The sequence below is a fragment of the Peromyscus leucopus genome, chromosome 2 (assembly GCF_004664715.2).
Source record: "Peromyscus leucopus breed LL Stock chromosome 2, UCI_PerLeu_2.1, whole genome shotgun sequence".
NCBI lineage: Eukaryota > Metazoa > Chordata > Mammalia > Rodentia > Cricetidae > Peromyscus > Peromyscus leucopus.
Genome location: NC_051064.1, coordinates 111,764,084 through 111,790,994, shown reverse-complemented (window position 1 = coordinate 111,790,994; position 26,911 = coordinate 111,764,084). Strand labels below are relative to the sequence as shown.

General features: G+C 42.8%; 1 protein-coding gene across 4 annotated transcripts in view; it reads left to right on the top strand.

The window, feature by feature from the left end:
• Nucleotides 1-26,911, top strand: part of Zfyve9 (zinc finger FYVE-type containing 9) — a 153,584-nt gene that overhangs the window by 100,798 nt on the left and 25,875 nt on the right. For all 4 annotated transcript variants that reach the window (XM_028888696.2, XM_028888722.2, XM_028888688.2 and 1 more), the window contains 3 exons: nt 4,198-4,422; nt 6,735-6,817; nt 10,475-10,579. In XM_028888696.2, the coding sequence (XP_028744529.1) occupies nt 4,198-4,422; nt 6,735-6,817; nt 10,475-10,579 (413 nt within the window). The remainder of the gene's footprint in view (nt 1-4,197; nt 4,423-6,734; nt 6,818-10,474; nt 10,580-26,911) is intronic.

Here is a 26,911-nt window from a genome sequence, read left to right as displayed (position 1 = left end):
AAATGTAAAATACGCCTTTGGATGTGAATTTTTTTTTTTTAAACACTGGCTAAATTTTACACAAAAATTAGAAACAATGAAAATACCCAGGCATAGGTAAAAACTTTAACTGTTATATTTATTATGTGTATGCTTCTTTTTAAGAACTTCTAGTAATAGCTAAAATTTATATAATAGGGAGCTTAATTATGATGGCTCAGTGATTGTGAGTACTTTTTGCTTTTACAGAGGGCCCAGGTTCAGTTCTTAGCACCTATATTGTGGCTCACAGTCATGCCAACTCCAGTTCTAGGGGATCTGATACCCTCTTCTGACCTCCTTGGGTTCCTGTGCACATATGGCACATGTGAAGCATTTATCTAATTATTCTTTATCAATAAAAACTCAGGAATCAGATACTGGGGTAAGAACCTGAATGATCAGAGGTGTAACAGAGAAGTAACCAGTGACCTCCCTCCCTCTCTCTTGTCCTCCATCCAAAAAGGATGAAACTTTCCCCAAGCCTCACCCTACTACCTCCTTTGTCTCTCTATCTGTCCTTGGTCCTCCAAAACCTCTATGGTTAATTTTGGTCAGCTAGTAGCTAGCTCCGCCCTCTTATTCAAAGCAAATTTTATTGGCAGTCTCAGGTGCATCAGAGTGCGATCAAAATATCCCACAACAACATGTGCATATACTCAGGCTTATACATATACATATAAAATAAATATTTAGATGGTTGGATGTGGTAGCTCACATCTTTAAAACCTGCACTTGGGAGACAGGTAGGTGGATCTCTGTAAGTTTGAGGCCAACCTCGTCTATATAGTGAGTTCCAGGACAGCCAGAGCTATGTATGAGAGCCTGTCTCAAAACAACAATTTGTTATACTTAAGCAAATGTGGTATGTTCATAGGCAGCAATATCGCTCAATATAAAAATGAACATACTGCTAATATCTTCAAGAACATAGATGACTCTCCCACATCCATGTGGAGCCACAGAAGCCAGGCTCCTAAAATACATATTGGTTGTTGTTGATGTTTGTTGTTTTTAAAATTAGTTTCTAGAGCAAGCAAAATTAATGTGTGGTGATAGAAATCAGATCAGTGCTTGCCTGAAGTGAGGTAAGGGTCCAGTTATTAGGGTTTATGTTTTACTTCTGACTGGAATGACTAGCAGTTACATGAGCATATACATTTATTAAAACTTATGAAACTTAGCCAGTATGGCGGCATGCACCTGTACTCAATGTTTGGTAGATGGAAAGCAGTTTGCAGCTATGTGAGACCCTAGATCAAAAATAAAACAAAGTCATGGAACTATATATTTAAAATCCGTGAGTTTATAGAGCCAGGCATTAGTGGCACACGCCTTTAATCCTAGCACTTAGGAGGCAGAGGCAGGCAGATCTCTGAGTTTGAGGCCAGCCTGGTCTACAGAGCCCAGGACAGCCAGGGCTACAGAAAGAGACCCTGTCTTGAAAAACAACAACAACAACAACAAAAAATGTGAGTTTTATCATATATGAATTGTGCTTCAGATATTATTTTAACAGGCTATTGTAGAAATTGAGTAATAAATTAAGAAATTGCAATGCTTAAGCTTAATAATAACAGTGGGAAAAAGAGATGAAAGAAAGTAGTGAATCAATTAAGTAGGATAGTGTGAGGTGTTGTAGGTGAACAAGACAAGGTTAGCTTCAGGTTTCTGGCTCGGCACCCGAGTGAGTTGGTCTCAAGTATTCAAATATCCAGTAGAAACATTGACAGAAGAGCAAGAGATGAGTAATTGGTTCAGTCTGCTGAATTAGAACTAATGACTAATAAATTCTGAACTATTCAGATGGAATGTGTAAATAGTAGATGAATATGTGATGTGACTCTTAAGAGATAAATCTAGTTTAAATTTTGGAGACATAGCTTTCACATATAGTTGAAATTAGAATTTTGAATAGGATAGGCCAGTGTGAAGTGACGAGGCTGTAGACAGATCTAGGGATATAACAGCATTGAGTCATTAGAATATGTTTTGTATAAATGGTTTTGCATTATAAAATTTTGTCTAAATATTTTAATTTAAGTATCTAATATTACTAGAGTGTGGTACAATAGTTTAATACATGTATGTAATATGTAATGATTAAATCAAGGCAGTAAGCACTTCCATCTCCTCCAATATTACTTCTGTGTTGGGAACTTTTCTAGTAAATACATTGTAGATTCTTAATAAATTCTCTCTTGTGCTGCAGAAACACAGAACGGGCCCCTCTGTGCTGGTCTCTTACTGACTTCTTTCTCCTAGCTCTGCTTGCTGTCCTTTGCAGTCTCTAGTGAGCACTCTCCCTCTCCATTCTTCTTATTTTATGCTCACAGGAAGCCCTAATAAAAATTAGAAAATTAGAAAAGAAATTGTCATTGAACAAACTTAAAAAATAACCTCCTCTGGCTAGAGAGATAGCTAGTCCATTGAGTGATTTCTGTGCAAGTATGAAGACCTGGAATTAATCCCCAGCACCCATGTGAAAGCCAAGTATGGTAACGTGAGCTCATAATCCCAGTACTAGGGAGGCAAACACAGGTGCGTTTCTGGGGGATTGCTAGCCAGCACCTTAGACCAATTAGCAATCCCTAGATCCAGTGAAAGAGGTTATCTCAAAAATACAAGGTAGATTGCTCCTGAGGAATGACATCCAAGATTGACCTCTAGCCTCCACACAAATGTGCACACATGCGAAAATTCAAACATACACAAAATGAAACTTCTGTAAATATGGATTTTTCATAGGGAAAGATTGGGAATTCTTGTTTGGCTGTGTCAAGCTCAGTTGTGGATAATTATAATTACTTAAGATAGGCTTGATACTGTAAGTATTGCAACTCTGGGGGAAAGGTATCCTGACTGCTTGGGAAGTCAGGCTGTACCTGGAGCTGCAATGAGACAGTTCTGACAACTGGAGCTGCAGTGGACAGCTCAGCTCTGCAGGGAAAGGTATCCTAACTGTTCAGGGAGTCAGGCTATGCCTGGAGCTGCAGTGGATAGCTCAGCTCTGGGGGGAAAGGTATCCTGACTGCTTGGGAAGTCAGGCTATGCCTGGAGCTGCAGTGGATAGCTCAGCTCTGCAGGGAAAGGTATCCTGACTGCTTGGGAAGTCAGGCTATGCCTGGAGCTGCAGTGGATAGCTCAGCTCTGGGGGGAAAGGTATCCTGACTGCTTGGGAAGTCAGGCTATGCCTGGAGCTGCAGTGGATAGCTCAGCTCTGGGGGGAAAGGTATCCTGACTGCTTGGGAAGTCAGGCTATGCCTGGAGCTGGCTGCAGTGGGGGATGGTCTCCCCCACAGGATATAGCAATCCTGCTCCTCTCCTGGAGAGCAGCTACAGCTGAGCTTTCCTCCCCCTTCCCCCCACAAAGGGGCTTCCCAGCAGAGCTCTGCTGCTTCCCTCGGGCCTGTTTCTTTTGCTTCACTCTGCTAAAGGGGAAACCCCTGAAAAAATGTAGCAGTCTTCTCCGGCTCCATCGAAAATTTGTTACTTTTTCTGCTCCACTTTGCTCAGTCCCCTAAGGGATGGCTCTGCAAGATTCTATTCAACTCCACCTTGCTCAGTCCCCTAAGGGATGTCTCTGCAAGGTTTTTTTCTACTCAGTCCCCCAAGGGATGTCTTAGTAAGGTTCTTCTTCTCTGTGCCAGCTAATGAAGATCTTCACTCAAGACTCTTTTGAGAAAGAGATTTATTTGGGAAGGAGTCCAGGAGAGTGGCTGCCTCTACCAGGGTGGGAAAGAACAGCCCACAACTGAACAGGCAGGGTGGTTTATATAGGGTTTCTTAGGGGTGGAGTTTGTCCAGGTAGAAGATTTTTCTGGTCAGGGATTAGCTAGTTTTTCCTACTCAAGGATTGGTTAGTTTCGTTGGTCAGGGGCAGAGATGGCTCTGATTTCAGTTTTTTGGCTCTAATTCTAAGGCCAGGGCATATTTCTTTCATTGGCTCTGATTCTAGGGCCAAAGTGTGTTTCTTTGGTACTGGCTTCAGAGTCAGGGCATGTTTCTTTGGTTCTGGGTTCAGGGATAAAAGTGTTTCTTTCACTGGCTCGGGTCCCAGATCCAGGCTGTGTTTCTTTCACTGGTTCTGGGTTTCAGGGTCAGGGTAGGTTTCTTTAGCTGGCCCCTTTTTCCTACAGATACCTTCATAGAAAATAATTAATGAACTTTTTGTTTTAGGGAATGTTGTGGGCAACTTGGGACATTCTTTCTTCAGTCAAAGTTTCCTGGGCAGTAAAGAACATGGTGGATTCTTATATGTGTCATCTACCTACCAATCACTGCAAGACCTAGTACTTCCAACCCCACCATACCTGTTTGGGATTCTCATCCAGAAATGGGAAACCCCTTGGGCCAAAGTGTTTCCCATTCGGCTAATGTTAAGACTTGGAGCTGAATATCGACGTAAGTACAAATGTCTTCTTGTAAGCCATACAACCAAGACTTGAAATATTTTCATCCCCCTCTGGTGATACAATTCAGTAAAAATAACTTTTTGAAAATAGATATGCTAAATATGACCAATTATTTGCTGTAATGGAAAGAACTGAAAATATCAAATGAGGAAGTTGGTGGTATTATTTCTTTGTGAGTTTATTCTTTTATGGTTCACTGACAAAAACATCTTTAAAACAATTGAACAAATATCTTTATTTTTTGTAATATATCTGTGTTGTTACTGCTTGGTTAGAAACATTTATAAAATTTCATTTTACTTGACTCTGACTGATAATAAAAACTAGTGGTTTGGCAGTGACTGTCACTTGGTAAGCTGACTGACAGGTCTTCTTTGCCCATGGTTGTAAGCAGTTCAGCTATGTGTGTGTGCGCATGCATGCGCATTTTTAGGACATGAAAGACTAGATGCAAACTTTACTTTAAATTTTACATTTTCACCTACTTAAAAGTGCCCTAGTCTAGGAATCAGAACCCTTGAATAAGGTTCTCAGCTCCACCATTGACTAGCTCTATTGTTTAGGAAAGTAACTCAGATTTTCTGATTGTTAGCGTCTCAAATTGTCTGAGTTTGTTTTGTTTTATAAACTGATGATCTTAATGCCTGCCTCATGTTATACTATATCCTTAAAGGAATAAAGTAATAAATGAAACGTTATTTTATAAACCAGAAAATAATGTTTCCAACCAGTCACCTTTCTTACTAGTTTACTTATGTTACTGTGATAAATACCATGACCAAAAGCAACTTGTGGAGGAGTTATTTCAGCTTATAGGTTACAGTTCATCACTGAAGAAATCCAGGACAGGAGCTCAAAGAAAGAACCTGGAGGCAGGAACTGAAGCAGAGACCAGGGAGGAATGCTCCTTACTGGCTTGCTCCCAGGCTTATCTTCAGCTACCTTTATTATGTAGCCCAGGCTCACCTACCTAGGAATGTCTTTGCCTTCAGTGTCCTGGGCCCTCCCACATCAATTAGCAATCAAGAAAATACCACGACACATATGTCCACAGGCCAGTCTCATGGAGACAGTTCTTCAATTGAGATTTCCTCTTCCTAAGCATGTCAAGTTGACAACTAAGATTAACTATCACACCTATATATTTTTATTTATGTGTTATTCATTGACTAAGAATTTAATCAAGGGGGCCTGGAGAGATGGCTCAGCAGTTAAGAGTGCTTCTTGTTTTACAGAAGACCAGGTTCATTTCCCAGCACCCACACAATGGCTTACAACTACCCAAAAATCTAATTCCAAGGGGTCTGATGCCTTCATCTGATCTAAGGGGCTACCAGGCACACATATGATACATTGACTTACATGTAGGCAAAGCACTCATGCACATTAAAACAGATAAACAAATTAAAAGAAAAGTAATTTAATCAAGGGCTGAAAATGGTGATTTACACCTTTAATCTCAGCACTGAGATGGCAGAGGCAGGCGGATCTCTGTTAGTTCAAGGCCAGCCTGGTCAACAGAGCTCATTCTAGGCCAGCCAGAGCTACATAGTGAAACCCTGTCTCAAAAAACCAAGAACAAAATAACAACATTTAATCAAGTCCTGTAAAGTATTTTGAATCCTAGAAATTCAAAAATAGCTAAGATAGGAATTATGGAATCTTGGGAATCTATTTAAGGAAAAAACAGAAATTATGACTACAGTGGTATGTTGTGTTGCAAACCCATGCTTATCGTTGAATTCTTTGGGAGCTCCAAGATAAACTTTATCTTGATCAAGAATGAAGGAGTTGGATAAGAAACACTTCTTAGGTGAAGATACCCTTGGATGGAACTCCAAAGACAAATGATCAGCAGAAAGAAACAAGATTGCCTCCAGAGAAAGCAACAAGTTTCTTTGTCTTGTATTGTCATTTCAAACAGAAAAACTCGATAAATGAGCCATCTAGGCGTGTCCCCTGGTGTTTGGCCTTGCCAGGGAGGGTCTTCCTGTAGAAGAGTGAGCTCACAGACTTCGTGAGCACAAGAGACTGGGCAGACACTTGTTTTTCTGGATCATACCAATCCAGATGTTTCATAGGACCTGGCAGGTCCCTTTAGAAACTGCATCAAAAGACTTCTGGTCGTCGGAAGACTAAGTCTGGCTAAGAAGTTGTAACCATACTAAGTTCTTTTGAGGCCAACATTTGAAATTTCGTAATGAGGTATTACAATTATATTTAAATTATTTTAACAATGATATCTGTTTCCCTAGAAATTTAAGATGTCAAATTTAATCTGATAATTTCTCATTTCTGTAGTTTACCCCTGTCCACTGTTCAGTGTCAGATTTCGGAAGCCATTGTTCGGAGAGACTGGGCATACCATCATGAATCTTCTAGCAGTAAGTTGGGGATTTGCCTTTTATATTTCTTGTGCTTGTGCAGGTGAAGGGAAAGATTTCATTATTTTGTTGACAGCTGTGCCCTAGCTGCTTTAGGTAAGTGAAGCTCTGTGCTGGAGAAGAGAACATATATATGCTTTTAAAAACAGTGGAGCTTTTGTGCGAAATAGTACAGGATTCCAGCCCTGATTATATACTTTCTAGGCAGTGACCTTACAGGATTCTCATAAGAACCAGAACACTGTATAAATAAAGACCTAGCATTTTGTCTTGTTTTCATTGTAAGAATGACATCTGCCATCTCTGTGTGGTTCACTATTAGCCAAAAATTGGTCCAAGGTTATGCTCAGATACATGCCAGTAAGGCTTCTTCTGCTCATGGATCTCTGTGTGGACTAGGGTTTACATTTTATTTTTCTGTTTGTTGGCTTCTCTCATGTCTCTGCTTTGTGTATACAGGCTGATTATTTTGAACAGAATGTTGGTGGATTAAAGTTTCTACTACATATTTCACAGACTAAGATGAATCTTGGTTTGAGTGTTTATAAAGTTTCCTATTCCACCTCCCAGAACTCCTTGTTAAACTCTAACTAGTCTGCATGAGTAACTTACCCCAACAAGCTGGCAACCTGAGTCTAACATAGCTATTGGCCCTCCCTTTGTGTGTGTGTGCACATGTGTGAATGTGAACATTCACATGCCACAGTATGTGTCAGAAGACAACCACGGATGCCTGCCTTTGCCTTTCACCTTTTGTGAGGCAGGGTCTCTTGAGAATTCACTGTTGCATACAGACTTGCTGGCCCTTGAGTTTCCAGGGTTTCTCTAGCCTTTGCCTCATGTCTCCATGTACAGGTTTTGGGATTTCAAATGCTTGGGCTGTGAGTCCAACTTTACATGGGTTCTTGAAATTCAAACCCAAGCCTTCATGCTTTTAGAAGCAGTTTTACCCACTGAGCCATGTGCCCAGCCCCATTGTCCCTTTTTATTAGCCACTAAGATTATTGCTCTTTTCCCCCTGATACTTGCATTGAACTCAGGGCTAGGCAAACACGACCGCTGACTTAGATCTACAACCCTAGCCCTATTCAATTTTTATTTTGAGACAGTTTCGTTTAATTGTTCATGCCGGCTTCAAACTTGTGATCCTCTGGCCTTAGCCTCCAGAGTAGCTGAGATTACAGGCATGAACCACTTTTTGTTTTAAACTGTGTGTGTATGTTTGTATGTGTGTATGTGTGTGTGTAGAGGCCAGAGGACAACCTTGAGTTTCATTCTTCAAGGACACCATCCACCTCATTTTCAGACACTGCCCTAGTCCATTAATTAGGCTAGGCTGTCTGGCAAGTGAGGCCCAGCGATCCTCATTGTCCTACCTCCTTAATATTGGGGTTACAAGCGGGCTTCATCACACCTGGCTTTTTAAGTGGGTTTGGGAGCTGAACTCAGGTCTTCACACTCTCCCAGCTGAGCCACCCGCTAGCCTTCTGGTAGCTACTGTCTGACAGTGCTCCAGAACAGTGAGCTATTTCAGTTATCAAGCTGATTGCTTTTCATGGTGCCTCTCCCTGGCTGAACACCCTAACAGGTATTTGGGACACAGCTAGTCAGGCAATCACTACCTCAGCTCTTGTTCTTACTTGAGTTCAGTTGTTTTCATGAAAGTCACTTCTGAGTGTGGTAGATGTCTTTGGTCTAATTTTACAACACTGAAATGATTATTTTTGTAAATGATTTACTTGGCTTTTAATTGTCTTTCCTTATTTTGTTGATTTGTTTGTTTGTTTGAGAATCCTTGCTTTGTGTCGCCCAGGCTACCCTTGACTCTGTACCCTCCTGCCTCATCCTTCCAAGTGCTGGAATTATAAGCATGTACAAACATGACTAGCACTTAATTTCTTTTTAGATTTATTTTATTTTTAATCTTGTGTGTGTGTCTGTGTTTATGTGTGTTTGTGTGAGTGTGGGTGTTGGTTCCCCTGTAGCAAGAGTTTTAGGCAGTTGTGAGCCCCCATTCACGGGTGCTGGGAATTGAGGTTAGGTCCTCTAGAAGAGTGATGCATACTCTTAACCACTGAGCCTTCTCTCCAGCCCTGTAACTGCTCGTTATGAAGTGGATTTGATGATGCCCTCCCTTCACGCTGAAGTTCCTGTTTAAGAGAGAAAGGATTTGTGTACATCACGGTGGGGGAACTCACAGCAGGAGGAACCTGAGGCAGCTGGTCACATGGCACCTGCAGTCGGGAAGCAGACCTTGACCAGTGCTGTTGCTCAGCCTGCTCTCTTCTTGTTAGTGAGTCCAGGACCGCAACCATTGAAGGATACCTCCCAGAGTTGGGTCTTCCCATCTCAGTTAACCCAGTCTAGATAATCCCTTACAGGCACACCCAGAGGCTAACCTAATCTAAATAACCCTTACAGGTGTGCCCAGAAGTGTGTCTCCTAGGTGATTTTAGATCCTGTCAAGTTGACAGTATTAACCATCACGCTCATTTTTTTTTTTTTAAATCTAGCTATCTTTTTAAAACATGTGAAAGCCAGGTTTTGTGACTTAGGCCTGTGGTCCTTACCAGTAACAAGGCTAAGGCAGAAGAACCATCATGCGCTCGGACTAAGCACTGTGATTTCAATGTGTGGGGCTTGTGGTCTACAGCAAGTAACACTGTTTAAGTACTTAGAAATACTCTTCTCTTCCCATCCTCATCTATAGCTCTGTGGTTGAGGGTTTCAGCTTCTTAGGCCTAACAATAAAATTCAGAGTCATTTTAAAATTATTATTCTTTGTTCATATTCTATACCCAATCAAGTGGCAAGTATTGTCAATTTTTCTTTCAATCTGACAGATTTTTACTCTTTTGAACTGTTAACACTTTACATAATCACTGTCTATTCCCTGCATTATTTTTATTAGCTTATCTCATCCCCTCTCACTTTCTCACCACCTGATCTTCATAAAGATCTGTCAAAACAGGCCAGAAACCTCCTCAGAATAAAAATCAGAAGTCTTTGTGATATCAAGTGTGGTGACTTAAATCTGTAATCTCAGCACTGAAAAGGTTAAGGCCAAAGAATTTTGAAATCATATGCCCTATATAGTAAGTTCTAAGTCAACCTTGGCTATGTAACAAAACCCTGTCAAAAAAAGGGAAAAAGAAAAAAAGAAATAAAAAGAAAAAACATCAAACCCTTTAGTGGTGACCTGTAAGAACCTGTAACATCCAGCCATATATACCGTCACTGTAGACTTGACTCGAGCTTATTTAGCTTTAGACACACTGGACGGTGTGCGTGTACCTACAGATACTCAGTGAGTAACTAAAATGTTCTAGGCACTAGAAATACAAGTTTGAGTCTATCTATCCCTTCCTGCAGATTACAAGAAGACAGACAATTAAAAATGAATACAGAAAATGTGAAGTGTCGATAAAGCAGAGTAATCATTTGTTAGTGTTACATGTCAGGAGTGTAGGAAGCCATCTGGTTTACCGCCTGTGGCTTAGTTAGTGGGAACGAGGATGCAGTCCACAGGGGCTCCATTGAACATCCTCTCACTGTCATTCAGTATTGGCATTGTTTCTGTTTGTGCTACCTTATTACTATAAATCAAACCCTGCCCTTTTTATCATGCTTTATTCTACTTGAATCTACTTTACCCAGGACTTCCGAAATTACCAGTATACTTTGCCGGTTGTTCAAGGTTTGGTGGTTGATATGGAAGTTCGGAAAACAAGCATCAAAATCCCCAGCAACAGATACAATGAGGTAAGACTTTACCACCAGGGACACTTTTTATAATTGAAAATGCTAATAAAAGTAAGAAGTGCGTGATTACATGTAAATTCTACCTTCAGCTGATAGTAAACTCAGTTTATATTAGTACTTGTCTTGGTTCGTTTATATAAAATTTCCTTATACAAAGGTATAGTGATAAATAACAGACTTTTGTGTCATTTTATTTTTCAATATTGTGACAGACTTGCATTTTATTAAAAAGTATAAAGTTAGCTATAGCATGTCTATAAAATTTGTAGTGTGGTTTTTTTTTTCCCCTTTTTCCCTCGTACAGTAAATGTTTGGTGTTCTTTTTGTTTTTATAATGAAAATAGATTTCTTTTTTTTTTTACATATGTTTTGATTTTGTTCCTCTCCCCCAACTTCTTCCAGATCCTTCCTGACTCCCCACTCACTCAAATAATATCCTTTCTCATTAGAATGCAAACAAGAATCAAAAAATAATAATAATAAAGTAATAGCATAAAATAAAAACAAACTGGAGGCCGGGCGGTGGTGGCGCACACCTTTAATCCCAGCACTCGGGAGGCAGAGCCAGGCGGATCTCTGTGAGTTCGAGGCCAGCCTGGGCTACCAAGTGAGCTCCAGGAAAGGCGCAAAGCTACACAGAGAAACCCTGTCTCGAAAAACCAAAAAAACTGGAATAGGAGGAAGCAACAGACTACCAGGGAAAAAATACAGGAAACACAGACGCAGAGACATACATAGTCACACAGAGCAAAATCCCAGAAAAAACAAAACTGGGAATCATGATCTGTATGCAGAAGACCCACAAGGGGAAAAATAATGAAGTAACGCCAAATAAAGCATGATGAGACAAGGAACTTCCAAAACGCCACCGAGTTTGTTTTGTGCTGGCCGTCTGCTGCTGGGCGTCGGGGTCTGTCCTAAAGGGTGGTTGGTTTATTTACCCAGTGAGACTCCGTTGGAGAAAAGTAATTTTTCCTTTGCTAGCAGTTATCAGTTGGAGATAGTTTCTGGATTAGGGATAGGAGCTTGTGTCCACCTCCCCTCTCAGGACTAGGACCCCATCTGGCTTAGACCCATGCAACACACATGCTGCCACATTCTCTGTGGGTTCATATGTATATCCATCCTGCTGTGCTTAGAAAGCCTTGTTTCCCTGGTGGTCTCCATCCCCACTGGCTCTTAAAATATTTTCTTTTTCTTTTCTTTTTTCTCAAGACAGGCTTTCTCTGTGTAACAGCCTTGGCTGTCCTGAATTTCCCTCTGTAGACCATACTGGCCTGGAACTCACAGAGATCCGCCTGCCTCTGCCTCCCAAGTTGCTGGGATTAAAGGCGTTCGCCACCACCGCCCAGCAATGATTGTATTTATTTTATGTATATGAGTGTTCTATCTGCATGTATACCTTTATTCCAGAAGAGGGCTTCAGATTCCATTATAGATGGTTGTGCACCACCATGTGGTTGCTGGGAATTGAACTCAGGACCTCTTAACTGCTGAGCCATTTTACCAGCTTAAAATATTTTCATTTCCTCTTCCATAGGATCCCCTGAGCCCTGAGGGGAGGAATTTGACAGAGACATCCCATTTAGGACTGAGTGTCCCGAGAGCTCTCACTCCCTGTACTGGGTTCCATTGAGGGACCTCTGTTTTTGTTCCCATCTACTGCAGAAGGAAGCTTCTCTGATGATGGCTGAGCAGTGCACTCATCTATGAATATAGACATCATTATGAATCATTTTGTTGCTAAATTCTTTTAGAAAAACGGTAGTGTTTGGATTTCCCCTAATTTCCTGGCCCATCTGGCCTCAGGTTCTTGACCACCTAAGCAGTGTTGAACATGGGCTCTGTCCCATGGAGTGGCCTGACGTCGGATCGGACACTGGTTGATGACTGCCACAGACATTGTGCCAGCTGCCACTGGCGTATCTCTCGGGCAGCTCACCGTTGTGGATCAGGGTTTATGGCTGGCTTGATGTTTACCTTTCTCCTCTGGTGTCATTCTTAGGATCATGAACACTAGTCGGGGGGTGAAGACTCCGGGTAGGCACCAGCTCGACTTCTCCATGTTCATCAGGTTGTTTAGGCATTGTCTTCAGCAATAGGGCCTTACCACCCATTCGTAGTAAGCAACCGATAACCTTGGCAATAACCTGGGTTGTTTGGGAGTGTCCCTGGGTCCCCTTTGGCCAACAGCTTGATTAGCTGTAACTCATTCCTAGAATTGGAGGTTTCATTTAGTGATGAGAGATGTCTCGTTGGGCATATACACTGTCACAGCCTACCTTTTTTTACTGGGTGTTGGGGATCCAGACTCAGGTTCTCAGGCTTGCATAGCAAGCCGTTTCGTTACCACTGAGCCCTGTCTCTGCCCTGTGCATCTCCTTTCTTAGCCTCACCTACGTGTCCTTGATCTGCTTTTGCTTTGCTGCTCTTCCATAGCCTGCTTCCTCATTGACATACACTCACCTCACTCTTGACTTGCCTAAGCTTACTTACTTTTCAAGTGTCAGTTTAAGGGTATTTTCTCTAATTGATCTTAATTCCTGGTGGGGATGTCCCTGCGAACAGCGCAGCCACAGAAGAATGATCCACAAACATCAAAAAGGAAATGCAGTTCCACAACTTAGTAGTTGCTGGCTCAAACTTCTAGTCTGACCCTGAGCAGTTTATTGTAAGCATTTTTATTAAGATGTACTTATTATGTATACAGTGTTCTGTCTGCATGTATGCCTGAACACCAGAAGAGGGCACCAGATCTCATTACAGATGGTTGTGAGCCACCATGTGGTTGCTGGAAATTGAACTCAGGACTTCTGGAAGAGCAGCCAATGCTCTTAACCTCTGAGCCATCTCTCCAGCCCTATTTAAGCATATTTAAGTTCAGTACAGTTTGGAAAAAAGCTTACCTCTTTGAGACATAGTCTCACTTTGTAAGCCCCAGCTGGCTTAGAACTTGCTGTATAGACCAGTCTGGCCTGAGACTCACAAAGATCCACCTTCCTTTGCATGTACTACCATGAACAGCACATTTCTAGAATTCTGTACACATTATTGATAATCCTATATTTGTTGTACCATGGTCAATGTCTATTTTTTTCTGAGACTTTTAGTCCTATTTATACTGGGATCAAAAGTGAACTGCCTCATTCGTAGTAGGTGTCCAAGAAATGTGTTGAGTAAAACATGAAGCCAGCCAGAGAGATGCCCAGTGGAAACAAGCAGTAGTCATGCCTGACTACTCGAGTCCAATCCCTGGAGCCTACATTTTAAATAAAAGACATGGCTGTGAAGCGTTTATCTAATTACTCTTTATCGTTAAAAAATCAGGAGTCAGATATCAGGGTCGAACCTAGAAGGTCAGAGAAGCAGGGGAGCAGCCACCAGTAACTTCCTACCTCTTCTGTTCCTTCCTCCAAAAGGGCTAAGATTCTCTCTCAGCCCTGCCTTACTACTTCCTGTCTCCTATCTGTCCACAGTCCTCCAAACCTCTGTGGTTAATTTTGGTCAGCTAGAGGCTAGCTCTGACCTCTGACTCCAAGCAAGCTTTATTTTTAGAATGAAATCAAAATATCACATGGCTGGGCATGGTGGCACATTTTTAATCCTAGCACTCTGAGACAGAGGCAAGTGAATCTCTGAATTTGAGGCAAGCCTGGCCTACATAGAGAGTTCCAGGCTAGCCAGGACTGCATAGTGAGGCCTTGTAACAAAAATAGAACATGGAATTATCCAATGTTTCTTATTTTTTACTGGTTTGAGTACCCAGCAAAAACAGCACTTTGCATGTAGAAAACATTTATAAGTTATCATTAGATAAATAAAAAAAGACAGCTATTATGGATAATGAATGATGCTTACACATTCAAAATAACTGAAATGGAAGAGAGATAGAACCGCGTGGGGATTCAAATCTGTAATCCCAGCACTCAGGAAGAGTAGACAGGAGTATCAGGAGTTCAAGGTCATCCTCTATTACATGCTACATGGAAACTGAAGTGGGGTGTCTCCCCATGGAAGACCATAAACTGCATAGTGAAGAGACTAAAGCAGACTAATAGGTTAGTGGGAAGTAAAGTTGTGCTGTATTGGCTTGTCCAAGACCGTCAAAACCCAGCTGAAGAAACTTGAAATTTAATGTGTATGTGATTAGCATGCATATGGAGATCAACTTTGAGGAGTTAGTTCTTCCCTTCTGCCTTGGGCTCCAGGGAAGACACGCAGGTCAGCAGGCTGTGTGTCAAGCCCTTGGATGTACTTATATACCAGGCAGTTTAAGAAAACATGTGAGTGCTTAATAAAATGAGTATGGAATGTTCATTTTATACATGAGGGACCTGGGGCACAGAGAACTTGTTCTCATATCCAGCAAGTAGTTGAGCTACAGCCAAACCCAAGCAGATCCTGTATGTTTGTTAAGGTCAGAAGAATGCGGCCAGAGAGATGGCTTGTGGTTAAGAGCACTGCTGCTCTGGCAGAGGACATGGGTTGAGTTTCCAGCACCCATGTCAGAGACCCACAAACGCAGATTTCCTGAAATGCAAGAAGACAAAGACTTGCATCAGACAGCTGCAGGCACTGTCCTGCCGTACAGGCGTCAACAGCTGGAAATGCGAAGTTCTGTCTAGCGGTAATGGTAGTGTTCTCTGTACTCCAATCTAGTTGATCAACCTTTATTTCTGGTCATAACGGAGTAACAGAGATGGGTTGTTAATGGGTTGATCTCATTTGGAGATAGGGTCCATTTTCAACAATAATAAAGTTTAGATGAAATAATTAGGGAAGGCATACTCCCACGTGACTAATATCATGAAGAGAAATATAGCTACAGATGCGTATAGAGGTAAGATGATAGAGATGTAGACAGGGAAAAGAGCTGGTTTTTTTTTTTTTTTTTTGGTTTTTCGAGACAGGGTTTCTCTGTGTAGCTTTGCGCCTTTCCTGGAGCTCACTTGGTAGCCCAGGCTGGCCTCGAACTCACAGAGATCCGCCTGGCTCTGTCTCCTGAGTGCTGGGATTAAAGGCGTGCACCACCAACGCCCGGCGAAAAGAGCTGTTTTTAAGGAACAGATCTTCTGAAGGCCCCTGGTGACTTCCAGGACTGTGAGATAATCTACTTCTGTAGAGAGCATAAAGGGAGCTCATAATCACCCCAGTTTACTGCCTGTTTCTCCAGGCCACAAGACACAGGTGAACATAAGTAGACTTGACATTTCCCCAAGTTGAAGAGATAGAGTCGAGAATATGGGGAGACCTGATGGCTAGAGTTTGCAGGCAAGATTACCAGAAATGAAAAGAGCTCAGGAAATCTTCAAGGAGTTTGTGTTGAATGTGTGTACATGAAGAAAACACTGGAAAGGAACAGGTAGAGCAAGTCTCATGGGTCCAGGAATACTTTTTTGTTGTTGTTGTTGTTGTTTTGTTTTGTTTTGTTTTGTTTTGTGACAGGGTTTCTCTTTGTAGTTTTGGTGCCTGTCCTCGATCTTGATCTGTAGACCAGGCTGGACTTAAACTCACAGAGATCCACCTAGCTCTGCCTCCTGAGTGCTGGGATTAAAGGTGTGAGACACCACCGTCTGGTGCAGGAATACTTTTCTTACCATGTTATATATAAAATAATGTTGCTAAGCCATCTTAACAAGCTGAAAACTTAAAAAGACGAAAGAATGTCAGCAAGATAGGGTAGTGGGTAAAGCTTGCTGTCAAACCTGATGAGCTGCCTGAGTTCAGTCCCCAGGATTGATTCACATGGCAGGAGGAGACTCCAACTCTGGCAGATTGTCCTCTGACCTCCAGTGTGTGTCATCGCACACAGGGGTGCATGCACATATACAAAAATGAATACGTATTTTTAAAATAAGAATGAAACTGTTAAGAGAAATATGCCTCATTTTTTAAAAATCAAACCTCAGGAGAGAAAAACAGGAAATTCCAGGGTGAGATGGCACATTAGAAGCTTCTCCCATGTAACCTGATGAAGAGGAAGATTCAGAAGTACAGAGCCAGCTGTTGTAGAGAAGAGTGTGAGAGTTGTCAGAAGTCACAGAGGATAGGAGAGCTGAAGAGTGGGGAAACGGAAGGGTAACACAGTGAGCAGCACCCCACCCCCACCCCCGTGTGGCTGCTGCGCAGTGTGGGGAGGGAGCAGAAGCTTCATTCAGAAGACAAGCCAGTAACCTTGGTGGGAAGAGACCGGCAGCCCTTCCTGTAGTTCTTGTAAGCCTGACTCTAGTTGAATGTGCTCACGAGAGAGTGACTCCTCCAGTGGACTAGGTCAGCAGTGGAGAGCAGGTCCATTCTGTCCCTCCCCATGTTTCAAGTGGCTGTGGCCAGGCACTATATTAAAAGAGCATTATTATTAAAGACTGGGAACAACAGCAAGAAAAACTCACAAGTCAGGGAGCCTGGGCTCAGCCTCCCACAGCCCCAAAGTGGAGACTGCTTGCAGGAGACAGTTGTGGAGACTAGGTGCCAGCACACAAAGGGTTGAGGAGACTTGGCTCAAGCAGTGAAGGGGACCATGGCTTGTAGCCTCGTCGTGGTGCCTAGTAGCGGGGTTCTTTGCCTAAACAGAACTGCAGGGTCTGCTAGTGCCAGGCTTTAGGTTAATCAGCCTTCTGTCAAGAGGCTCCCTGCTACAGGGACTGAGATTTTGAAGGCAATGGACATTTGACATTTTCGTCCTCATTCCCACCAACAGGGTGTTTAACTCTAGTACATTTTCAGAGTCTAGAGATTGATCTGCCTGTATAGGTTTCAGTGCTGTCTTTACTTTTCCTACTGCCAATGCCTCAGGAGACGTCCTCTGGCTAGAGCATTCGCTGCTGCGCGCTGTACAAACTGGGGACTCCAGGGCGTGGGACAGCCTGCCCACCTCCCAGACTGCAAAGCTAAGTGTGACCAGCAGAGGCTTCTAGTACACAAAGAAAGGAGGCGGCTGAAGTAAGACGGCTCTGCCCACCATCTGACCCTTGACCTGTCCACCATTAGCACCAGTGCAAATGGTACAGGAAAGACAAGCGTCTTCAAGTTTAGCTGATGCCAGCCCTGCACACCTCTTACCTAGGAGACTCCAGGCCCAGAAAGCATCTGCTCCAACATTTCATCCTCCCTCCCTTGTGCTCCCCTCTTTTAAATGTCCATTATTAGTCTTTTGACATTTTCTAAAGAATGCTTGTATGTATGTGTATGTGTGTGTGTTTATTTATTTTGTTTTTTTGAGACAGGGTTTCTCTGTGTAGCCCTGGCTGTCCTGGAACTCACTCTGTAGGCCAGGCTGGCCTTGAATTCAGAGATCCGCCTGGCTCTGCCTCCCAAGTGCTGGCATTAAAGGCATGCGCCACCACCGCCCGGCCATGTCTTTATTTTATCCCTATAGTTGTGTGATGTTATTTACACATTAGTGTTACTGTTGAGTAAGCAGGCATTTTTTTTCTTTTCCTCTTCATGACACTTTTCTCCGTACTTATTTGTACTCTTGCTCTTAATTGACTTTGCTTCTTCTTTTTTTTTCTCCTCTCCTTGCTTCCCTTGTCCATTCACTTACAATTACTACATTTACCCCCAAATAATTTTTTAGCTTCCAGAACATTCTACATTATTTTTTCTAGTTTCTATTCTGTGGTCATTGGCAGTATTTTAGTCAGTGTTGATCTGCATTAAGTATATTTTGATACCTTGTTTGGTCTGGTGGTGTTGCTGCTACGGCAGTTTGTTTGTTTCTTTTCTTTGGGGTGGAACTGGAGATTGAGCCCCCAGAAGTAGGTCACTACTAAGAAGATCTCCAAATAAGACCATAAGGGACGGCCTGCCAGCCAGTATACAGATCACAACACAGAATCAAAAAGTAAGACAGTGTGACACCTGAGAGATCACAACTCCCCAGTCCCTGAGTCCAAAAATACTGAAGTGGTTGAAATGCTGAACAAAATAAACAAACAAACAAATAAATGAAAAGCCTACTTCTAAAAATAGCTAGTGACATCAGAGGAGAAACGAACAGCAAGGAAGAGTGAGAATTTATAGGAACGTAGATAGGAAAACAGCACAAAGGGAGAAGCCAGCAACGCGGACTAGAAATTCAGTAAGGAGATCCTTGTATGGTGGTTTGAAAGACCGTGACCCCTAAAGGGAGCGGCACCATTGGGAGGTATGGCCTTATTGGAGTAGGTGTGGTCTTGTTGGAGGAAGTGTGTCATTGTGGAGACTGGGCTTTGAGGTCTCATATATGCTCAAGATACCACCCAGTGTCTTAGACCACTTCCTGTTGCCAATGAGTCAAGTTATAAGAGTTGCTGTGGCCCTGGTGTCTCTTCACAGCAATAGAAACCCTAACTAAGACAAATTACAAATAAAAAAATCCAGAAAAGTTGGAAATGAAAACTTTAATTAATCACATATAAATACATTAAAAACAACAGAGAGAAATCGTCACTGGGACTGGAGATGGCTCAGTGGGAAAGAGCATTGGCTGCCCTTCCGTAGGACCCAAGTTCACTTCCTAACATCCTCTTCAGTGGCTCACAGCCACCTGGAACTACAGCTTTAGAACATCCTGTACCCTTCTATGATCTCTATGGAAACATGCACACATGTGGCTTACGCACATACACAAAAATGAATATTATAAAGAGCAGCTGGAAAGACGGCTCAGAAGTTAAGGCAGCATACGCAGAGGACCCAGTATGGTTCCGGGTACTCACATAGTTCACAGACATCCATAACAGCTCTAGAGAATCCACTACCCTCTTCTGACCTCCCTCAGCACCAGACACAAATGTGATGGACAGACATAAATGTAGAAAAACACACTCATATACATAAAATAAAAATAAATAAATCTTTTTTTGTTTGTTGGTTTCAGACAGGGTTTCTCTGTGTAAGTTTGGATCCTTTCCTAGAACTCACTCTGTAGTCCATGCTGGCCTCAAATTCACAGAGATCTGCCTGGCTCCGCCTCCTGAGTGCTGAGTGCTAAAAATAAATAATAAAATAAAAATAAATCTTTAAACTAGAAAGAAAGTATTACCAATAGAATATATCGAGCAGAAGACAGACTATTGAGATGGAAGACATGCTTCAGGCATCAATAAAAAATAATAAGCATTAACAAAAAAGAGCACACCTTTAATCCCAGCACTCTGGGAGGCAGAACCAGGTGGATCTTTGTGAGTTCAAGGTCAGTCTGGGCTACAGAGCGAGATCCAGGACAGGCACCAAAACTACACAGAAACCCTGTCTCGAAAAATCAAAAAAAAAAAAAAAAAAAATAGCATAACCACAACATCTAAGAACTCTGGGACATGATCAAGAAACCAAACTTAAGAATCCATGGGGTAGAAGAACAAACTAATATTAAAAAAACTAAAGGCAAAGATGACCTGTTCAATGAAATTAGAGCAAAAAATATCCCAAATCCAGGGAAAGAAATGGATATCCAAACACAAGAGGCGTTGAGAACCCCAAACAAACATAACCAAAGAACTTCCCCCTAACACAGTCAAGATGTCAGAACAAAGAAACAACAGTAAAAGCCGCAAGAGAAGAATGCCAGTCACAATGACAAACACATCAGAGCAGCATCAGGCTGCTGGCAGAAACCCTAAAAGCCAAGGGGGGGGAAAGGATAATGTATTCAGTCTTTGAAAGGAAATAATTACATACCAAGATTGCCGTATCCAACAAACCTATGTGGGGAGATTGTTTTGTCTTGTTGGATACAGATATAAATAACCCAGGCTGGCCTCAAACTTACACAGCAACCCTGTATCAGCCTCAGGAGTGCAGGACTACAGGTATGAAGCACATGACATTTCAACAGAGAAAGACATTTCAAGACAAGATCAGCAAAATCAGTTTATGATCACCACTTCAGCACTGTAAAAAAACAATCATGGTAATTAACTTTTCTCATCACTGTGACCAAATACTGACAGAGCAGTGTGCGGTGTAGGGGTGGGTGCTACAAGCCGCAAAAATATACAAAGTAGGATTTCAGCTGATTATGACAAAGCTAATACCTTTGTCATAAAAAGCCAAGGGCCTTCCAGAGGTCAAGCTGAGGCTCAAGGAGCCTTGGTGATATCTGGCTTTTGATTATCAGCCGTTTCCTGCTGTGAGTTTCTTGTGTGCTGTTGTAGCTTTTCCATCATTTATTGGGCACCATTTCACTTCTACTAAAGGAATATTTGGATAACCTTGTGCACTGACAGCTATGCACAGCCAGAACCCCAGTTCAAGCCTCCCTGTAATTATCATCATTGGCAGCATCCAGCCAGGTCCATCCCCAGATGGAGGAGAGTACCTTATCAGAGATACCTCTGTACTCTCTAAGAACAGACTTAAGCATCCAAACTCCCCGTTTGAGAAGGCCTAGCGGATGTGCCAATTAAGCTTTACTTCCTCCTTTCCCAAACCTTACCTCTAGTTCCAGATTTCCCTTTAACTCTCACCAGAGGCATCTAGCTGTTCACAGGTTGCCTAGCGACTGAGCACACTTTCCCCCACCCTGCAGAAAAACGGCAGATAGCTTGGACAGATAGGAACCACAGGAAAAAGGATAATTTTATTTTCTCCCAATAACCTAGCAACTTATAGATTCTTAACATTTTCTACCAATCATGTTTAAGATTATAGTTGAGCACATAAGATCCCTCTTCTTAGATATTACCCGAATTTAGCCTTTAGTTAATTTATTTCCTCATGTCACTTCCCTTTTGGGTTGCAAATGATAATTAACAATTACTGCCCCTCGATGTGATTCTTATCACCCCTCCGTTTGACCCTGGAAGCCTGGCTTTGCACTGCCAAGGGATTACTGCTTGTAAGTGTATATATGCCAGGACTCCCAGGGCATGGGAAAATGGAGATTTGGAAGAATAAATGCCTGGACTAAGAGGTCAGTGTGCTGATTCTATTTCCCGAAATTAGTCCTTGCCATTCATAGTTCTCTCTCCCGAGCCCCTGGGATGTATAATATTATGGCTGGTCCTGCTAATATTATACAAGAGGTGGGTGTTCTGCATCCCAGCTTCAGAGATTACAGTTACAACAGCAGGGACGGCCAGGAGGTTGAAGTGACTTGGTCCATGGAGATGGGGTCCTATGCAGCAGGAGCCTATTTACATCTTGGGAGACAGGAAGCAGAGAGAAGGGCCCTGGGTTTCTCTCCTGTCACTGTATAAAACTGAGGTGTGGTGACACATGCCTATAACCCCAGCCTTTAGGAGGGGTGGCAGGAGGATCAGAAGTTCAAGACCAGCTGGGTGATAGTGGCACACGCCTTTAATCCCAGCACTCTGAAGGCAGAGACAGGGGGAGCTCTGTGAGTTCAATCCATCCTACAGAGCGAGTTCCAGGACAGCCAGGACTACACAGAGAAACCTTGTCTCAAAAACCAAAACAAAAAAACAAAAAAGTTCAAGACCAGCCTGGACTACATGAGATCCTGTCTCAAAAGAAAAGATGACATGCTCATGGGTAAAGTTGACAAATGATGGCATGACCTAACACTTGAAAACTAAAAAGATTGCTAAGAAAAAGACTCCACAGATGAAAACTGCGTTTATAGACTCAAAGACTTAATAATGTTGGTAAGTTTCCCCGGGTTGAATTGTGGTTTTAACATAATCCCATTCAAAATACCAACAGATTTTTGTTTTTTGTTTGTTGGTTTGTTTGTTTGCTTGTTTTTTAGATATTGAGATTCTAAAACTCATGTGGGAATGTAAAGAACCAGGAATAGGATGGGTGGCGATGGTGGTGGATGCCTTTAATCCCAGCACGTGGGAGGCAGAGGCAGTCAGATCTCTGTGAGTTCAAGGCCAGCCAGGACTACACAGAGAAACCCTGACTTGGGGAAAAAAGGAACCAGGAATAACCAGAAGAACTTTGAGAGGGAGCATAATCCAAGGACTTACAGCCCCCTGACTTACTAATTTTTTTGGCAGGGTTTTGCTGTGTGGCCCTGGCTGGCCTGGAACGTGGCTGTGTAGACCACAGTGGCCTCGAGTTTGCAGCTATGCTTGTGTCTCTGCCTTGTGAATACTGGGTTACAGGCGTATGCCACACACTCAACTGCCGTCATTGCTTTAAACAAACATACAAAAAGATGCTGAAACAGAATAGAGAGAGAAAAATAGATCCTCACATATAGTCAGTTGATATTCCATAAAGGTGCAAGACAGTTCGTTAGGACAGACTAATCTTTTAAACAAAACTGGTAATTTTACAGTTGTGCATTCAATTTTTTTAAAAAAACTGGCTATAGCCTTTTACCTCAATACCATATACAAAAATGAACTTAAAATGGTCCATAGACTTTAAAAGGTTAAAACTAAAGCTTAAATTTAAAAAAATCTTTGTAAGGAGTATGCAAAAGCAGGAGGTTGGCAGGCTGGTTGTGGTGACTCATGACTAATCCTAGCACTTGGGAGTCTGAGGCAGGAGAACTTTGAGGCCAGTCTGAGCTACATATTAAGGTTCAGGCCAACCTGAGCTAAAGGATAAGACCCTACCCACTCCTCAAGCCCATCAACACCTGAGGCCGGTGGGAGAGCTGGCCCAGCTCTAAGGGCCAGTGACTTGAAGCCCAGTAAGCGGTGCGCAGTGTTTTATGGGGTCTGGTCTTGGACCAGCCCCTGGTGCCCACTTTTGCCCCCCACCTTACCAGGTGGGCCACATGCACTGAGTGTCACTTTGCTGCAGCTCATTCCTTTCCAATAAAATTTTCTGTGACTTAGAAAAAAAACAAACAGAATGGGAGAGCTGGCCCTGACCGATACCAGCTTCAACACTTGGGAGAGCAGGCCCTGCACCTCTCCCGGGCAGCACAATGGAGCCAGCCCTGTTAGCACAGGTGTGGGGGAGCCAGGTCTGAGTAGTGAGAAAGGAAGAGCTGTCCCCACTACTCGTCAGTCATGTGGTGGTGTGGGAGGGGGAGAGATACCCTCTTACCCCCCCCCCTTACCACCTGCAGCACTCAGGAAAGTGAGCTCTGCCCCTCACCTGGGCAGCACAGCAGAGCTGCTGGTGGTTGGAGGTGAGGGTGACCCAGCCCCATATGAGCAAGGGAGAGCCGTCCCCATTATTCATCTGACATGTGGCAGCTTGGGCAGAGGAAAATCGCCCTCCTCTCCACCCCACCCCCACCCTCAACGCCTGGGACAGGTGGAGGAGCTGGCTCTGGGGTCATAAGAGAGGGAGGGCTGTCCCTGCCCCTCGACAGCTGCAGCACTCGGGAGAGTGGCCCCTGTACCTCACCTGGGCAACACAGTAGAGCTGGCCCTGATGGTGTAAGGGTGGGAGAGCCAACATTGAGGGCATAAAAGCAAGAGAATTGGCCCCACCCCTCACTCATTGCTACAAGAGGTGAATTAGCTTGGGCAATCCTGGAGAGCTCACCTTGGTGGTGAGGAAAGGGGAGAACTGGCAGGTGGACCAACCCTGCAGCTGCCCAGGCCCAGAACCAGGGTTATGACTTGACCCGCCCTAACATGCACCCCAACTATGATCTGCTGGAGCAAGTGAAGGGACCTGACCTGCAGACCCAAAGCCACAGGTACAACACAGGACAACAACAGGATACCCAAGAAGAGTGCTGGTGAGAGCCCAGCATCGATAGCGTAGTAGAAACCAGAGGCCTCGAACCAGACCAATGACTCTTCGCAATGAACATTACAAGTCACGATAGATGGACAAAGGGTTTGCTGTGACTCACTGTGTCACACTGCAGCTTCCGTAGTGAGATTTTTAATTTTTTCCCTCCCCCCACTTTTTTTCTCTTAAATTTTGTTTTATTGGGGGGGTGGTCCAGGGGCAGAGGGTGGATGTGAAGGGATGGGTAAATGAATGGGATTGAGATACATGGTGTAAAAGACACATAGAATAAATAAAAAGAAAGGGGAAAAAAAAAAAAACAATGAGACCCTGTCTCAAAAAAGAAAAGGCAAGCTGGGATCAAAGTTTTGGTAACTCTTGCTCAAAAGTAAAAAGAGAGGAAAAGAGAAATGAATCAGATACTTATATAGTCCCCCATCTTGAGTAATTTAGACTGAACAAGGTAAGCTGAATGGCCTCTTGAGATTCTTTCCCACTTTGACTTTAAAATAAGAATTTTGGGTTATTTCAGTTATTTCATATTCTTCAGGGAAGTGTGAAATTACAAAATCATAATTTCAGAAGTTCTTTGTATCACTAGTGAGACTATATGGCCCTGGAACCTGAGGAATGTTTTGTTTTCTGGTCTTCAAGGAATGCATTCCTTTCAGGGAAGGAGGAGTTGATAGTTCTGTTCTGGAAGAAGTGGAATGAGTTAGTCCAAGGCGTTGTAGAGAATAGTGCAGACGAGGACAGCAGTAGTTCCTGATGATTGACAGGCTCTGCCTAGTTTATGCCGCATGTTAGTATAACCATAAGCCTTGTATTAATAAGGGTTCTCTAAAGAACAGAACCGATATACATATATTGGAAGCAGATTTACTAGATTGGCTCACGTGATGGGGGTGGGTAGTCCGACAGTGACTATCCATCCATATGCTGAGTGGCTGAGAACCCGGCAGCTTCTCAGTCTATGAAGCCCGATGCTCCAGCAGTGCCAGCATGGCGCTGGGAGGTCTGAAAGGTCCCTAGAGTTGCTGCTCTTCAATCCAGGTTTGAAAGACAAAGAAACTAGATTTTAATATTAATAGGTTGGCAGCAGTTGGGTAACAGGACAGACATGCTCTCCAGCAAGAAAAAGAAGGTAGGAAGACAGGCCGACAAGACTGATTTTCCCACTGACAGCTTGCTTCGTTCATTCATTCATTCATTTATTTATTTATTTATTGTTTTTATTTATTGTTTTTATTATCCTTATCGTTATTTCAGTTCCCAGAACTGAGAGGGAGAAATAGGTATGGACTTCTACCAATAAGCAAGAAGCTACCTGCAGTTGGAGCCCTCTGGCAGCGAGGAGAAACCAGTTTTCCCCAGTGCAGTCTCACTGGGCGTATCCTCCACACTTGAAGGCAAACCCAGTGCCTAGGAGTAGTTAACCAACACAACATGAACTCAGTGGTGTTTTATAGACTTTTGGTTTCATTTTGGGTTTTTTGGCATTTTTTGTCTTACTGGTATTTGCTTATTTTTATTTTCATTTTTTGGGAGGTTTTGTTTGTCTTTGTTTCTTTGTTTTTCCAAGAGAAAAAAATTGAGTAGGATGGGGAGGATCTGGGAAAAGTTGAGAGAAAGGAAAAATGCAAGCAAAATATATGGAATGAAAAAAATTTTCAATTAAAAAAAAGTGAAAAGGGAAACAAAACCAAAAAGGATTCCCCAGGAACGAGCCCCATGCTCTCCTTCTGGTGTCCGCCACAGGGAACCGCTGCTGAGCTCTGCGTGCCAGAAGAGTGTCCTCCCTGTTTATGCACGCCAGTGAACAAGAATGGCCGGTGGTTCTCAAACACTGGTGGAAGCCAACCTGTGCCATGCCCTGCCTCTCAGAGCTCAGTATGGCTGCCACTTTTAGTCTTCTGACCTCTGATCTCTTTGTTTTTATTCCACTTTATTCCAATTGTCACAAGATGCCCTAGACTCCTGTGGCATCCCTCAGCTCACAAATTAATTACATGTAAGTATGTCCCCTTTCTTACCTTGGAGAACACAAGGGCTCAGTTCTTATAGCCTTAAAATCTTTTTAAACAAATACTTCAAGTGCTTATGTTTGGTGCTGTTCTAAGTACTGATTCATGCAGCTCATACCTATGAGAAAGTTAATGAAATTCGTTCTTTGGCAATTTATACATACATAGAATACGTTCTAGTTACTCTCAGCTCACCTGCCCTCTCTTGTCTCCCTCCCATTCCATCACCCCCGACTCCCCCCTGCAAGTCCCTTCCATGTTCACAGCTTTCTGCTTTGTTTTGTAATTCATTAAGTTTAACTAGGGCCGTTTGTGTGGCCCTAGGTATAGAACTATCTAGTGGTGTTTGTGTTTGAGGCCAAGTCTCATGTACCCCAGCTTGACCTCAAACTCAATATGTAGCCAAGGCTGTCCTTGACCTCCTGATTCTCCTGCTCTACCTTCTGGGTACTGTGAGTGTAACCAGGTGCCATGCCCAGCTACGTTTTAACTTTTTTTGTTTATTTTTGAGAATTTCATATATGAGTGCTGTATCTACGTCATTTCTCTCCTCTCTCCCTTTCCTTTCTCCAGTCGTCCTATGTCTTCCCCCACTCCTCAGATTCCTGGCCTCTACTTCTTTAATTACTATTTTTGCACATACATAATGCATATGGCTTTATAAATATAACCTGCTGGGTTCAGTTAGTGTTGCTCATATGTATATGTCTTTGGA